The 18,284-nt window shown below is 36.9% G+C and overlaps 1 protein-coding gene across 1 annotated transcript in view; it reads left to right on the top strand.

Moving 5' to 3' along the window:
• Positions 1-18,284, top strand: part of LOC121407311 (probable G-protein coupled receptor CG31760) — a 111,940-nt gene that overhangs the window by 90,402 nt on the left and 3,254 nt on the right. The window contains exons 7-9 of the mRNA XM_041598304.1: positions 1,157-1,295; positions 4,653-4,758; positions 17,371-17,532. Of these exons, the coding sequence (XP_041454238.1) occupies positions 1,157-1,295; positions 4,653-4,758; positions 17,371-17,532 (407 nt within the window). The remainder of the gene's footprint in view (positions 1-1,156; positions 1,296-4,652; positions 4,759-17,370; positions 17,533-18,284) is intronic.

The following is an 18,284-nucleotide window of genomic DNA, read 5'->3' as shown; positions in this document are numbered from 1 at the left end:
GGTCTCAGTACGAAGACCTGAGGGGCCCGTTTCATAAAGGACTTTCAACTGTTGTAAATTTGCCTTAATGGCAATTACCACGGTAAAAGGGATCAGCAGCCAATCATAATCAAGATTACCATGGTAGCTGCCATAATGACAAAGTTACAACAGTTACAAGTCCTTTATGAAACAGGCCCCAGAGCCCCGTCTTACATAGAGTTACGATTAATCCAATCAACCAAAACTATGGAAAGCCAGCAAAGTCAACATCTAAAAAACATGTTTGTTGAACAAATTTTCTAGATATGATGTATATTCATACATCCATATTTTTCTTGAAAATGCGATGTGCTTCTTTTTGTTTTCACAGGGCAGTATGTAAATTTCCCGAAGAAAAATTATGACATCGATGGATTACCATATAGTTGAGGTTGATTTGATCAATTGTAACTCTTTGTAAGACGGGGCCCTGTTTGCTTATAACCGTAAAATTTAATTTTGCAAAATGTATAAATGACAGAATATATTTTTTCCTGAAATGATGTAGCCTTGTTAAAATTGAGGGATTTGTTTTCTTCATTCAAAACAATTTGGGGATTGACTTGGCCTTATGGCTTCTTATCTTAGGGAGAGGCAGATCATTTTTGTTGCCAACAATGCAGATGCCCTCATGCCAACTGTTCCTTATTTGGACAAGATGGCGATTTCAAGAACTTTGCAAGTTACATTTCACATATTTTACAATAATGTCAGAAAATGTTACAAAGCACAGACATTCATAATTATTTGTGATATTTGATGATTTTATATCATATTGAGAAAATCCTTATATATATATATATATATATATATATATATATATATATATATATATATATATATATATATATAGCACGACCGAATACCATGTTTTACACATTAATATGCATACATCCTACGAAAGGAGGAAGACTATAAATGGGTTTATTCCGTCATAATACACATATAGACGTTAAGACGAAGATAGAGGGCGTTAAGGCGCATTGCGAACATTGAAAAAAAATCGCCTTACATATATATACTTTACTTTCGGAAAATCGTCATCCCCACCTTCACCCTCATTCTACTGCTTATGCTTGTATACATTGAAAACGTTTAATGAAACTCATTATAATGTCTTCTTTTTTTTTTACAGCCGAGCTAGTTTTACTACTTTGGGGTATCAGGTTGTGTTACGTAGTAAGAAAAGCACCATCAGAGTTCAACGAGAGTAGATTCATAAGTTGGGCGATCTACAACGAAACACTTCTTTCTCTTTTCCTATGTGTTGCAACGTAAGTACTCGACGGCTTTTATACCCCTTTCAATCCACCTTTCCATTTTGTTACTCTATTTGTTGTTTTTACTTCTCTTTCTTTTTTTTTCCTCTCTCTCTCTCTCTTTCTCTATCTCTGTAAACATTTCTTTCTCCCCCTTAATTCCAACTTGATTGTAATGAAAGAGTTTATCGAACGGATGTGAAGCATTTTCTGACAGGATTCAATCATTGAAAGAATTTTTATTTTCCCATACTTATGAATCTTTCAGAGAAGGATTTAAAATACTTTTATTCTGGAACTCCTAGAAATCAATATTCCATCTTGATAGTTAAGAATCATGATCTGCATCACCCCCCCAAAAAAAAAAAATAAATGAATAAAAAAAATCCAGGGTATGTGGTTTTGTTTGGGGTTATTGCAAATAAAATTCCTTAAATCTGTAAATGTAGAAGAAAAAATTCACATGTAGATAAAAAATCCTTTCGTAATTATTCTAGAATCTTCTGTAATAGTTGTAATAGTTTGGGATCTGTGAATATCATATTTCTATATTGCAGAACATTATTCCCCGAGCGGTAGCTGCTTTTCAAGTGAACTTTTTAAGGTTTTAAGAAAGTTATAGACTGTATCGATTTTGGGAACTGTCAGCATCCTTCTTGCATACATGTATGATATGCAGAATCAGTTATCTTGTAATCGGTAATTGTGTATTTTGATATTACATATGCTTAATCTTAATATGGATGTCAGTTTGAGTGGAATTATTGTGTATGCCATGTGCATTTTTACCTTTGTATGTATGTTTCGTTACGTTTTTTATGTAAATATTTTTATGTGGATGCAGGGCTCTCTGGGAGAGCAGGTCCAGAAATGGACTTGAAATGAGACCACCCTGTTGAAATAAAACTGAAATAAATAAATACGAACCGTCGCATTTTAATTTCTTTACAATGGATGAGAGATGAAGTTGGAATAGTTGGCTTTTACATTTAAATCGATAGCCAGTCATTGTTTATGAAGCATATTTCAACGTAGAGCAGAGGTTAGTGGAATATATCTCTATTGATAGAGCATTAAGGTAAAGGACGACGATATTGACATCCTTTAGATACCTAAAATGGTAGACTCTAAGGAAAAGCATGCTGTCGCATTTTCCCCCAGTCAAACTACTACAATTGACCATATTGACAAGTGACAAGCGGCGATAATGTTGTCAAGGGTATACTCTATTAAAGTTGAAGTATCTCTCCTTTTTCCTCAAAAGAGAAAAGATTTTGATCGGAAAAAGATAAATTTCGCCCCTTTTTGATATCTCTGGCGTAACATTATATCGTCCCCATGATAGCTTTGGTTATACCTCTGTCTTCGATTCGGGGTGAATGACTCGCTTTTATCTCAGGATATTCCTTTCCCTTTTTATCTCCCGATGGATGTTTATCCTGAGCAGGCTGAGTGACAAGAGGGAATAAAGAGACGCGTCAATTAGATGACCAAGCTTGAACCGTCTTCAAATATTTTCGTAAAAATACGAAGATGTTTGTAAAAGAAGGTGGTTTCGAAGAAATCGTATGCATCTCAACCGGAAATGTTTTGTTTGTTAAGGTAGTAAATTGAAGGGAACCTACAGAAATTTCGTCCTTAGAATGTCCCAATCGAAACGATATATTCGTACTTTCATCCGAATGACAATGAAAATCCAAGTATACAGAATTAATTCATTAATTTCCTTTATAAACCTGTTTATAAACTTTTTTTTCATTTTACTGTAAAAATAATCTGCGGTATATCAATTTATGATTTTATTACCATACAGATCCAATGTCTCATCTATGTTTGAGTTTTGAAGGAAACAAAAACGAAATCGCAAGCTTGTGAATTCAATGCGTTGAACGTGTCACGGTAGGGCATCTTTAGTCTGCTATGCAGACTATGAATGGCTCGTGGTGTGGGATGCCAACGCGCAAACCAGCCTTTAAGGGCGAGCGAAGCATTTGGGATATGCAAAATGGGTCTTCGCTCCTTGGTCGCGATGCAGTGGTCTTGATTCTTGCGTTCTTATGCCACATCTGCTGCCACAGTAGACCTAGTCTGGTATGCAGATTCCTTGAATCAGCTGTGGTACACACACTGCAGATGTCGGTCTAAATTTGTAGACTATAGGGCATCCTTTAACGTCAACAAATGGGACACCAAAAACGTAATTGGTGATATGCAAAATGGGTCTAGGCTCCTTTGTCGCGATGCAGGGGTCTTGGTTCATGCGTTCTTATCAGAGGGTTGTGTGTTCGAATCTAACAGCGACACAAGCATTATTGGCAGGATTTCAATAGGAGATACCACCCAATTCTCCCCATGCATGGAGTTTCATGCACTTTCATACGTTGTATGCGGGCAAGTCGATGACCGAGATAATGATTATTGTAAGCGATTTCATAATTTATCCTACAAGGCATCAAATATCGTAGCCCAATTCAAACAGTAGGACATTTTGAACCAAAGTACAAGCAAAAGATCGTAGTATAGAGCAGGGAGCGCCACGCAGGTTTCCATTATAAAAAAAACATAGCTTTTACGAATCGACATTCTGACACTGGTCGGAAAATGGTTGTGGTGTGCCGTGGCCGATTGATCTAAGACGCATCTTTGTCATGGAAAGTCCGGGGTTCGATATTATGCCCGTAAACAAGGCATATAATCGACAATGCTCTCTCATCCTGCATTCCAATCCAAATAAATTTTAAATGTTATACTTATTCTTGGTAGCTAGTCATGCACTTAGACAAAAGAATGAAATAAAAATAAATAATAAAGTAACCTCAAATTTCAAATCAAGCGAAATTTGATTATTGATAAATCACAAGCGTGCATTAATGACTTGCATTTGATTTTTACATTTGGATTCATAACAGATTTTTTATTTCTACAACGGGTTCCCGATCAGTTTTTAAGTCTTTTACAAGGGATCATTAATGACAGATAAAGCTACATTAATTGCACCTCTTTTCTTTCGCGGATGATATCCTCCCGAATGAAACATAATTTCCCATGTGGAGATGAAACTTTATCCAATCGCTGAATATATCTGACTTCCAAATTTCATTCCCATGTGATGTAGTAAAGGCAACTGAATGAATGTTGGAAGACTATCAATAATGAATAATAATAGGGCGTGGAGACTAAGATAAGCATTTTAGATATATCAGCTTTAATGTGTCATTGAATATCAGATCACTTTTGTTGTAACTGATATATTTACTTACTTTTAGGGAAGATGATGTAATTTAGAGTACTCCATAGTCAGATAGTTGATTAGAGGCTGATCAGTAAGCAATTCAATTCAATAAATTGATTTCATTTTACCTACTTTTTCAGATTCTTCCTACAAGATTTGGCCAATCCAGATGTCTTATATCTTATTTGGTTCTTCTATAGTCAGCTTACAACTACTGTAGTCGTAGTTCTTCTTTTTGGTAGTAAGGTAAGTCACATGGTCGACTTCGTCTTATAAGGTTGATTTTCTAATGCCATATAAGGGTAGTTTTCTGATGTCATATGAGGTATAAGAACCTACTGATACAAACTCTTCTGTCACATATGGTTCTCATGGAGGTGATTTTTTTATATCACATTGAAGCAGTGTCTGATATCGTATATATGAAGTTAGTTTCTCATTTCTGTCTTTTGAATATATGTTCCAGGCATAATTTACCACACAAAATCATACCATTCGCTCTTATATCCAAGAAATAAATGTATTCGACGATATGACATCGACATAGGTTCCGATATACGCTTTATACGTTTAGAACCTGTTATGGTTATGGTGGCATTGGATGGCTAAGAAAATGAGCGGTGTCCATCTTTATGATTGCAAACGGTCTTTCTTGTCAGATTGCCACATTGTTGTACAATGAATCCTCAACAAAACAAACCTCTACATCAATAGTTTCAAGAGCTTTAAGCATTGTGACCATCATGGTCAAGGTAATCGACTTAGAATGTGAGTTGTGGCATTTTGATAATCTTACGTCGTGAGGAGACAATAATCGTGCTACCTTTTCAGTTTCTGAGGTATTATCTAGTCGTAATAATGTCCACACATAGATCCTGTGGTAGATCTCATTCAAGATTGATATGACATATCTTTACTTTGGGTCATTCTGAAACGATCTTGAACTTCTTGCGACTCAGGGTCTGTTTTTTCTCTATTTACCTGTTACTATATAAGATATAAAGAATTATTGGAATGGACACAAGTAAATGGCGTTAAACAGTGTTTAAGAGGAAATGACAGTCATCATATCTGTAAACAAAACAAGGTTGATTTTGTTTACACAATAAAATGCAAAAGTGACATGTACAGTGCGTCCAAGAAAAAGGAAACCGGATTTGCCACATCTTATTTCTTCAAAGGAAAATCAATTATGATATTCCATCTACGTTATCATGTCATTGAATATTCCTCTGCATTTTGGTACATATGTGATAAGCACTTCACGCATTAGTGAGCAAGACAAGTTTGAAATTTTAATGTCAAAATCAGAATTGGTTCGGGATACAACCGTGCTTATTTGACTATTGACTCAGCATTTTCTTTGTATTCTTTAAGTTTCTCTCATTGATCCCTGAGAGCAGGGTCGATTCAGATTCTGACGTGAGTTCCTGCGCAAATTGTTTCTGATATGCCTCCATATTTGTTGTTTGTAAACTGCCATGCGTGAATGATTTGCAAAGCTGTTGGTCTCAATTTAAAGATGAGATTCCACTTTAACCATAAGTATCAAATTCATAGTAACAACATGTTTAATGATTATTGTTTAAGTTATCTGTGAAAATGGGTTTCCTTTTTTGTGGGACGCACGATATAGTTTTAGTACAATCTTTCAAATATCTCTTGCAAGTCGTGGCATATATAGGAAAAGCAGAATCAGAAGCCAGTCTTACCAATGCTCGCTAATTCTTTCTACATCTGAGAACTTTGACCAGAGCTGAAATCGTTCTCCTATTATGGTTATTGTTAAACTTATCTTGGTTAAATATTTGTTTATTGGATGTAAAGAGTCTCTAGTTTTTAAGGAAAATTTCATTAGCCACGTCCTGTTGATCCGGAATAACTGCATTTAAAGTGACAAAAGTAACCAAAGACGATGATCATGTCAAAATCGTCAACCACAAATCTCTGGCATTGATGAATTTACACCACAGACGACTTTTCACCTTTCGGCAAGAGATCGTGTTGATAATTGATCCTGGAGATTATTGGCTAATATATCGCGACTTTCCTTGTACTGTTTCAAGCAGAGCAATGCCGTGAGGGAAAGATGCATATTCATAACTAGCGCTTGCGTTCATGATGGCGGATCATGGTGAATTTTATCTTATGTAGTCTCGGGGGGAAATCCCCTCTGACATCACACATCATGGTTCTAAAGCCTTGTTGCTTTGTTATTTTGTATGTCTATGTATAACCCAGAATTTGCCCTATTGTAAGATGTATTCAATGTATTCCTTTGTTGCGTTCACCCGCTTAGGGAGTTTTTCTCACCTCTGATACCATTTCAAGCACTGTTGCCTCGTTCTGTCTTAATTGCTGCAATAACAAGGCGTCTTCGCCATAGTTATACAAAGAAATGATATACAGGAAGCAGGATCGCATTTCTCTTTCGAAATATTCTTGGCTTCCGGTCTTTCGAATCGATCGAAAAAAAACATGTCTCATAATACATCTGAATTTCTTATAGGATGAGATGTCATGCAAGAAATCCCTTTTAGCTTCTTGTAGTGGATAAGTTATTGCCTCTTAGAAGTCTTGTTGATAAGTTTGAAGTAGGATAAAAGTTTAAAACTTTTCTTTTCAAGTTTTGTGTATTTGATAACAGTAGAATTGAAATCAGCTTTGATTCAAAGTTTCCCGATTCTGAATCACATGAGCATATCATGGGGAATAATAACGATAATGGTAATTTTCAAATAATTGTAATAGTGATATTGATAATTCACGATTCCTTCAGAGCTATGAATAAATTTCTAAAGCCTTTTTAAAAAGCAATAGAAGAAAAGTAGAAAACTTACATCCGAGCAAATTAAATAGGAATATGAGGAAAAGGTATGAAAATGAGTCTGTGATATTACAAAAATAACATAAGCCGAATGAAAATCCTTTCAAATTATTTTTGGAGTTTTAAATTACGATTATCATCAATCATACAAATACTCGAATATAAAGCAATTATTTTCCAAATCGTGATTTACTGTCTCAAAAGCGTCTGAAAATTATACATAACAATGCATCGTGTTGCCCATACTCAATCAATTCATCTCAATGTTCTTTAAGAACCCAAAGGACCTTTTACACTATACACAGACTCTGTTTTTCTAATTCGAACATTTAGTAATATTCCTGAACACCATGGTCGTTCTGTTAAAACAATGTGTCACGGGTTTACAGATCTTCCACATGTTCATTTGCGACATTTGTAGAAAAACCACATGAAGAGCAGACAGCAGACTGTTTTTCGCATGTGTAATGCTAGTTTGAATGCCGTTGAACTGTGTGGCTAATTTTCTGCCGCCAAACGCTTCGAAATCAAGTAAAATTCGGTGGAATTCCCCGAGAAAGTAGGTGAATCCGTTCTTGACGAGTCGTATTGGCGACAGTATGGTGTTGTTTTAAGACCGGTCATGTTTGGATAATGCAAAAATAGGATTCTGGTGTGCCTCTCAATTGATCCATCACTCCTGTCTCTGCTGTTGTGGTTTGAGTCATTCTAGCAGATCTCTCCCCATCAGCCGCTGTATGCAACGCTGGATATGTTCTTATGATCATATTCATATTATGCGACCTGTGAATTGAATCAACATTACAAGAAAATGCTTTCCGAGAAATGACGGAAAGTCAAAAGTAATAATTTGACATTTCCTTTTTTTCCGTTGAGTTTAAGAAAATCCTCCATTTAAGACTGCTAACGAATTTTACCAATTGAGACATGATTAGGCCAAAAGGTTTGTCCTTATTAAGAAAGGATTTGATCGCATCAAAGAATCTTTCAAATGCGTTTCTAAGCTAATGAGCATGCACATATTACCACCGAATGTTAAGTACATGAATGGCGATGGAGATGTCATGTTAAAGTTTCTCTGGCGTCAGCACTTTCTTGTAACTTTCTTCTGCCGGATTCCATGAGAGTTTCGACACAGAGAATCTCACATCCATTTGATGTTCCCTTGATATTTTTCAATTCCCTCCTCACGCCAAAGTAGTAATCAATTGCCGCAGGGGCGTGGTTGTTGCTTGCGAAGAAGGAGGGCAGTGTTTAATGCATCTCAAATCGCTCTCGGGGTTTTTGACCTGAATTAATTACCTCTGGAAGCTTTAGTCCCACTTTTCCTCCCGCCACTCAATGCTGGATCGTCAGTCGATTTCCAAACGTCTGTCAGTATTAGACCCATCGCCACAATCCCCTCCCCCTCTTTCCCGAAGGAGGTGGGGGAAACACGAAACGAGGTCGAGGAGGGGGTGAAGACCTGGAAGAAGGGTGAGCCATAGGTAGAGAGGATTAGACGAATTCTAATCTAAATGAAGATGGAGGCCAAAAAGTATAGAAAGAGGAGCTTGTTACGAAGAGATAATAGATAGCGAGGGAGCAGCATTTCCAATCCCATTGACGGTGAAATGGAAGAAATTAGGTAACTTAACAGAGCGCAATAAACAGAAAGCTTAAGGAAATTGCTCTCAATTAGATGTGCTAGAGATAATCACCATCAGAAAAAAAAGGACGAAAGTTAATGTAAAACGGAATGGGTGAAGAACGATTGGAAGAATAGGCAAAGCTCCTCAGTTGAAGGTTGTGACATTCCTACTTCATTATGCAAATAACAACGAACAAATATACCTACATCACGTACGTGTCATGCTGTTGAAATCGTAGGAGGATATTAAAGAACCAATATGGGTTCATGATATTTAATGCCATGCGAAAACCAATTCTATGTGAAGCATAACGTCGAAGGATATTTATTTCAATAAACATTCGTCATAACTTGTGACTAGTTAAAATCATATAATTATTAATATATTAACCCTCCGAGATTCAGTTTTCCCCTCAAGAATGTCCAGTTATATCTAACTTTAGGTGTACACGTAACAAATACCATGACTACTGTACATTCAACTATTCCCTTGCATATCACGATGCTCATGCAGGTCAAGACTTCTGTCCCCGGCTGATCCATCTTGAGCAAGGTTATGATGAATGCCTACACAGTTATGATATTGAAATTATGAAAACAGACCGAACTGCCTGGAGTCACGTGTACTTTGATGAAATGGTAACGACTTGCATTAAAACGATTACGCACCATTTACCAAGCCTACAGAGTATTGAAACCTAATTCCGAAACGATGTCAAATTGATAGTGACAACAGTGTTATCCTCTGCGATAACTTCCTTTAAGGCAAATAAACATTCTAAATGGGGTTGGTGGTACGAGGAGTACTGAGTGGGTTTGACAGGCCCGTGGGCTTGGGGAGGCGCATTCAAGGAAGTTGGTGTCAGAGGAGTTTGCAGGCGCTCTGGGAACTCGTTTAAACGCCCTCCGAGCAATGGACAAGACACCCTGAGCTGACACAGTCGCCGCTTGGCGTCTCCATCGTTTGACTTTAAATGAAAAGAGAAGGAAAGAGAAAGAGGAGGTTAATAGAGAGAGGGTGTAAATAGAATCGTTAATATATTAATAGGGATAGAGTACATAAAATAGTTCAAGAGTTAGAAGGATTAGAGAAAGGAGAACTGGAGATTTGAATCTTGGTTGGTAAACGCGGTGAGGAAACTCTCAAAAATCAATATTTTCCACCTTCTTTTGAATTTATAACAAATAATATCCGATGATGAAAGGAAAGTGTAATGTTCTTTGGGATAATGACGATTCTGTGATCTTATACAATTTCCTGTATCAGATTGAAAGTATATTTATATAGTCTTGGCAAGGATTTTTTTCCATTGGAATGCATATTCATACGGGTAGGTAAATAGTAAATATGGGTTGTCCACATTATTTTTGCGTTTCTCTGCGCCCCAAAAAAGTGAATTAATGACAATTAATTATAAGAATAAAACTAAAAATAGTTTTTAAAAAGTAACAAAAGATAAACAAAAAATGAATGAATTATTGCTAAGTCACATTCGCCGGCCGGTGCATGGCAAAACATCAGGGTAATAGGGGATAGCCGTTGCGGTAAGCGATTTTTTTTTTTTTACAGCGTCCGTGTCGGCCAAATAATCCGTAACTCGTCGCAGATACAAAAGCCATCGTTCGGAGGCCGTCCATTCACCCGAAACTTTGGGAAGCCAAGGAGGCAGTAATTATCGGCTGGACATCGACTGGACATCTGATACTCATACCAGATTAATCCTACGGTGCTCTTGCGATAGCCGAATAATGAACCGGACAGCATACGATTATTAGTAAGGTACATGTATCCTCCGGACATCGTACGATGTCTGGGCGTTTGTCGGTCGGTGTACTTTCCCTTTTGCATCTTCTGCTATTTTGTACAAACGCGCTGAAAGTTGTAAATGCGAAATGACGCTGTTTATAAAGAGCCCCTGATGCATCTGTAATCACCGACCGATGTCCGGCCAATACATCATACATCGATGCATACCTGTCGGACATCGATCGGTTAGTAACTAATGTCCGGACAGATATCGGTCGTTAATCGGCCGATATCTGCTGTGAAGGACTTGACCTCCAATGCTGTGGGGACAACAGTCGATTCACGACGGGACATCGACGACATTTAAACGATGTGTCAAGGATGGGTAGAGTCTTCTCGAAAATTGAACTCCCACGTATCTTGGTTCGATTACCCTGCCGGTAACCGGTCCAAAACGGCCCCAAAACACATCAAAAGTACATCACAAACCTTATTGCACTGAAATGTGACTGAGGTATAAATGTATGAATAGTCTAGCAGACCCCAAATGAATTAACAAATAAGGGGATAAAGAATGATAGTCTTGTTATAAAAAAAAAATGTAAAAAAATCACTCAATGAAGCAGCAAGAAAATAAGGAAAAATCTATTTTTAAAAAAGACTAAAAGTATAATATCAGCTGATTCAATTGAGGGCGCTGAAGTGTAATACTCTTGTCCCATCATTGAACAAAGCATAATAAAATGTAATGTTTGAAATATATTTTTCCGCACCCATTGGTATCTCAATGGTGCTGTGGTTTATCATGTTTTGTGGATGTTTTACTTACAAATTAAATTCACTTTGCGTATATAATTTGAGTACTTCTGTAATCATATTTCGTTAAATATTTTGTACTACAATGACTTTACAATATTCCCCTTCCGGCCAATCTGTCCGAATAAAAAAAAACATTTTTCAAATATGTTTGGGATTTCTCGAAATATTCAAACTAATCAAATCATTGTTGTATCATCCCAAATGTCATCAATCTATCGACATCATGGGCGTCGTACTGGGGGACGCAACAATAGATGTCTCCTAAAGAAATATCCTCTGCGCTGACGCCCATGTTCGATATCGTCAAATTTCGATTTTTTTTGGGGGGGGGTGGGGGGGGATATCCTGATATTTCTAGAAACATGGGTCTTTCCCCTTGTATTGTGAAAATGAATTTTAGCATGAGTTGTTATGTCCCTTGTGGTACTGTGAAAGGCAAACACAACATAGAAAATAAGTTGTATTCCCACTGTTCGATGTCCGAATTCATCAAATCCTATCTCCAAAGGTTAGTCGTCACCTCTCATAGTGATCTCACCGATTAATACAATATCGATGGTCATCGCTGATTAGGGAAGAACGGCCAATCTTCCTTACACACTTTCAAAGTGATCTCTTGAGATATTCATTACATGACATTGATTCCCTTCAGGTTTCACCCAGTAAACATCAAAACCAAGTGGGACGTAATTCGAAACATCTCTCTCATCACAGAGATTAGCTAATGGCGAGGTTTACGATCATCAGATATCACCCACAAAGTCAAGAAAAGCGGTTCGTTAATTTGGATGCTCCGTCGCTGTTTACACTTATGATCATCCCCATGACCGTGATGTCGACGAGCAAGATGATAACAAGAGATACAGAGACAATCTCATTGACTAATCATAACATCTCAAACGTTGAATAAACACCTATGGCCCCCTCCTGGGATGACCTTCATGTATTTTTCACGTCACGATGACTTTGGCTCCGTTTCTTAATTTGACGACGTCGCGATGTGGCTGATTCTGTTTCCTTTGGCAAATAAACAAGCAGCAACAGTATCTAGTGTGGATTATAAGGTAAAATCTTCCCCATAACAAACACAAAACGAAATCCGATGACGCCCCCGCCGTCATTTTGTTAAACGATGAAAGTAAACTGTTTCTAGGGCGTATGGTACTCCCCCCCCCCCTCCTCCTCCTACCCTCTATGAGACGAAAGTTTACGGTAATTCTTAGTAATGCAGTATTATTTAACTATTGATCAATGCGTACCCTATATTTTATAAAAGCTAGGAGGGAAGCCGTGCAACCAATCCCCTGCTGCAAACAAGGGCGATGTCAACACGATGTCAACACGATGTCAACATTCGGAAATAGCAACAAATTTTACACGACAAAAGTCGTGTAAAATTATTCCCATTCTTTTTCCCAGGGTAGATTATGTAAATCTTTTAAGGTTGTCATGTAATGATGGTTTGCCTGAGGGAAGACGAGGATGCTGCAGCTCTTGTGTGAATTGATCAGGGAGTTTCTGTGGAATTACTGATAAGTAAATACCGATGCCCTGCAGTCAACCGATTGAAGGGAGAATAGATTTGCTCTTTCTCTGTCTTTTGATTACTCAAAGGGGTCCGTGATTTCTTCTATTTAAGGTATGCTTTTTAAATGTGGAAAAAAGAGCCAGTGACAGCAGCTCGTGTAATCATTACTCCATGGTATTGACAAAGAAAAACTTTGAAAAACAATTGTTTGCATTTATTCGAGGAGAATAAAAACAAAGAGAACAAACAGCACACGAATCTTGTAAAACTATTTTTTAATTATTAAAAGATAATCTCATGAGATTTCCGTTTCTAATCTATTTTTCTTTCTTTTAAATAGCTTAAGGCGGATGGTAATTGAAAAAATAAAAACCCATTCCCATTTCGTGAAACAACCTTTGTCGTTGAATCGAACTGTTGAATTGAACCTCAATTGTTGTTCTGGGAAAGACAAACCTAGAGAATAGGATGTATGTCGGTGTACTTGGGTCGTGTGTAGACCTGTGAATTGTTTTATGAATTATCTCAGGAGAGTTGTAACTGATGGATTCTCTTTTAAATTTCAATTGATGTTTATTACAGGGCTTTCCAAATGTAAATCATAAATATAATCTTCAAGAAGGAATAAGAAACAACATTGAACTTTCAGAGTATTGTTGCCCAGAATCGTAGTGGTTTTATTAAGAAACCTCGTAAATCGAAGAGTTATTTCAAAAGCAGGACTAATCTACTATCGCAAAAAAATCGTTGAGTATTTCAGAAGATGCAGGCATTTAATGTCTGTATAAGATCAAGTTATGCAAGGTTTAAAATTGCCTATACAAAAGCTTGAAACAAATATGAAAGCAATAACTTAAATCGTCATATTCAACTAACATGTTCCCAGCACTGTCAATAATGTCCAGATTCTAATTTTAATTCTAATTGTAAATATCCATGTAAAATATATATCAGTTTTTCATAGACATTTTTATTAGTTTGATTTTCTAAGCTGCGTATGAATTCGACATCTGTCTTATCTGTCTATGGGTTGCCCCTTGTTTAATATATTGACCCATGTACATGTAAGTAAACCTTTGTGAATACATGCGTCATAAATGTTCTAAATATTTATTATTTAGACCGTAGAATTTTGTTCTGAAGACACAGTACGTAATAGACCTTAAAGATATAGTATTCCTTACTTAATCAATCTTATGGTTTAATTGAAAAGTCTGTGCCGCACCCAATTTGGAATTTCCATGTCTTCTTTTTAGTGTTTTTAGAGAACAGTAGATGCTTCATGCTGGAGATAATGTCAATTCTTTTGTAATTCTACATCATGCAGAAGAATAACTTTCTTCTCATTGCCCATACGTACTCGAATGAAATTAACGATTATAATTCAATGATTCTTCTAACTAATGTAAAGCGCTCTATAAATGTATTATTATTCACTATAGAATGCTGTACTATTAGACTCCACTATAGAAGGTCTTTAGCAGTAGAGAAAAGACATGGAAGATGTGGTGGTCTACGCATTTTTGTGGAGTGGTTGAAAGCCCAATATCGTTTGAAGTCTGGACGGTAATATTTTTGTGTGATCTTCTTGATACAAAGCCATAAGACGATAATATATGTGGAGGACACGACGCATTCTGCAATGTTCATATCTCACGTAGATAGCAGTTTTTCATATATTGTGCATTAGATCGCTTTTCTTCCAGCTCGACCAATGTAATAAAAGACTACATCTTCTGACTGTTTCGTTCCTGTGAAATAGGCAGTTTCTGCAAGCGTGGCAGATCCTACAAAATCTTTTGTCTAAAGCCATTCATGATTAAGCGGTCTTAGTAAACAAAAATCGTTGAAGCAAAGCAACAGTTTCGTCGTGGACCCAGGACAAAGAGCTTATTTTCTTTTTCTTTTTTGTAAGTTCAGAGTCTTACGACGATCAGCTGCGCCGGTTCAAAAATTTTCGACAAAGAACTCTCAGCTGTTCACTGTGATTTATGACGGGCATGTTCAATAGATTTTCTGTGTTGTATATAGGATCAGTCCCCGTCGCGATTGCAAGGTATCACAGGTATATTGCACTTTTGAGAGCGGACACTATTGTATGCCGATCTTGCAAAGAGAGAAGATATAGTGTTCATCGTAATTCATCCAACTTTATACTGAAGTATGTTTATAAATGACGAATTTGACACCATCCAATGAAGTTATAACCCAATCCCTTCCGGCAGACGATGACAATACTTGACGCGAAGCAAATAGGAACCATCGCGTAATGGCGAGAAAATTGACACCCTCTTAAGTGGTCAGACCAGATATTCACAATTGTCAGGTGATTGTCATGCGAGAAATACCCCCTCCAGGCTGGTTTTTGAAATATTACCCGGTATCGGGTGTCCAAATGGGTCAATCCCATCTTGTTCTTCCTTCTTGACCCTTTTCATAATATCACTCACCATCATCCATCTCCTCAATCATCATATTTGTCATCGTTTGGAACTTGGGTGTCCCCAGAGGAGGCTCAATAGAGGTAAATACTATCAGAATCGGACTTCTGACAAATCATAATAGGTTCTTTGGAGATTCCCCTGAAGGAGAATTTAATCGCGGTCATGATAGCTTGCGGATATGATTCGCGTCTGGAATGAAGTGGATGCTTCTTATAGATAAACAGGTTAAGCATATCACCTTTGAACCTTTCCTGATTAATGGTCAAGAATACGTTGACCATCCTTGAGGTCCAATTATTGGTTGTCCCGCCGTTTTTTGTGGTGGTTATTTCAGTAAAGCTTAAATGTGATATAAGTTTACTTGGTTAAGTGTACATCAGGTGTACATGATGTGCGCTGGGGGCTCAGATTGTGTTTGTGTGTGTATGTGTGTGTGTGAGGGAGGGAGAGAGAGATTGAGAGAGTGTTTGGAGGATATGTTTGTCTATGTGTCTGTAAAATCCAGAGCATTTGATTTACAGTTGATAGTGTCAGTCCATTTGTTTGCTGCTTCGCCATTACCCACCCCCCCCCGTTATTATTCAAAGTATATCTATCACAATTAACCTTGCACATATCCCCAAACAACCTAATTATTGATACATTATGATAAATGCAGTACATTATTGTATGTGGGGAGTAAACTTTAACCTTTCAATTTAAGAAAGAACGAAGATATTACAAGGAAAAACAATAGTACTGGCCTTGTGGATATTTCCCACCCCCTCCTCCACGGGAAGCCCTGGAGCTTCGACTAATATTTTTTTCAAAGAAAATGGAACTTCTTATATTATCTTATTGAATATGTTGATAATAATGTTTTATGTCAATATACCATTAGAACCTAACCTTTGTAATATTTAAATAATAATATAAGATGCCTTTCTGTATCCGGTGCGGAAAGAAGTGTCTATTGTCAATATGTTATGACATCAACATTAATGCTTTGGCCACCCTTGAGGACTATTCCACTATTGAAATGATATGAATTTTAAAGATAATGAATACCTGGAAATAATAATTATCATCCCCCTTTGACTATAAGCTGGGAGGTATTGAGAACTCTAATCGCCCCTATGGTGTATGCGTGGAGTATGATGAAAATTAATTCAAAACAGGAAATAATGAATAAATGCGAGCCCTTCTCCAGTGATATAGTGCATGATGTCAAATTCACATCTCGAATGTGATCACAGTCTCTTTACTGAGAGAACCTCACGTACGAATGACGCATGTATATTATTTCTCCAAGGAGGTGTTCTGCTGATCAAGAAAAAGAATCAAATCTATCTCAACCTGTTTAGTGTTAAGGAACTTTTTATTTTTTTATAAAGAGGTATGTACATGTAGATGTGTACTTTTTGATTCCTTTTTTTTTGCATTTTCTAGTAGTGCCCAATAATATTCTTGGAAATGATTCCTACGCATACCTCTCATGAATAAGAATTACTAAAATACATCACATTGGCATGTTTTACTAGACCAAAGACAGAAAACATTTCAAGGTCAAATGACTCATTAACTTGTCTCCAAGGTGATTGAAATCAATGTCTCCAAGGTGATTGAAATCAATGTCTCCAAGGTGATTGAAATCAATGCAGGGGGAATGAGACACACACTAGTGTATCACACAATGGTTTTTGATTGGCCATTTCATTTAGCATATCACTAAACTCTGTGTTCTGGATCGGATTTTGTTTGAAATAAGGTTCACTGTATCTTGTTTGTATTTCAGAGTTTTTCACATTTTGCTCAACGAAACTATATGGGTTTATTGTTATGTTCTATTGTATATTCATACATTTTGTCTTCTTATTTGTCTAGTGCTATCTTGTATTACACGGCAAAGGGGATAAGACGGATAGCCGTATGAAAACTGGCACTACTGGTCTTAGACAGAGGACGTGGGATGCAACTAACTCACTCTCGTCACAAGGCCTCATGGTGAAGCATGAAGAAAAACCGCTCAACCAAGTAGATATTCAAGTGAGTATCAATACTGAAGATTACATTTTTACAGAATTAAGTTAGACTTAAGTCATTAAGTGTTAATGTGCTTTGATTCTGTAGTAAACAATATAGATACATAAAAAGCACATTTATTTTAAAAAATATGCAAAATATCTACTTCATGCAGCTAACGTAGGTTATCATTTCTATCATGATCACCAATATTTCGATACTTGGTTTTGATTAGCAAGCACTGTGTCACTATTTCACAAAAAGGAAGAAAAAGATTTGCATCTGTTATTTATATTTTCCACAAAGACAGACTATTTTGAAAAATATTCAAATCCATTGCATTCATCTATTTTCCAACAATAATAACATTTCGAATATGGATGACGGATGAATGTTATCACGAAAAGCTCTGGATATTTTAAATCTTTTACCTAGTTGTTGATCCACATTCTGATTGAGATTGAATGACAATGTATCCAAAAGAAAATAGGTATCCACACCGTCGCTATTTCCTGCCTCCATCTTCAATTTACTCTTTAATGGGCTTCTGAGAAGGGCTTTGACATAAAACGAGGAAAAGAAAACCTTTGTACTTTGCAACGATTCGCAAGGGACTTTTGGCCCACATCCCACCGACTTTGGCAAACATGGGTAATTCTATCAGCCAGGTATTCGATACGTAAAAACTGGGACAGTCATCTCCAACGATAACAAGTCATTCGCCACCGGGATTTACCTTATTCTAATCTCGTGCTCTTGGGTACATTCTAAGACAT

The sequence above is a fragment of the Lytechinus variegatus genome, chromosome 2 (genome assembly GCF_018143015.1).
Source record: "Lytechinus variegatus isolate NC3 chromosome 2, Lvar_3.0, whole genome shotgun sequence".
Classification (NCBI taxonomy): domain Eukaryota; kingdom Metazoa; phylum Echinodermata; class Echinoidea; order Temnopleuroida; family Toxopneustidae; genus Lytechinus; species Lytechinus variegatus.
Note: the sequence above shows the minus strand (reverse complement) of the source record. Positions and strands in the feature narration are given on the sequence as shown.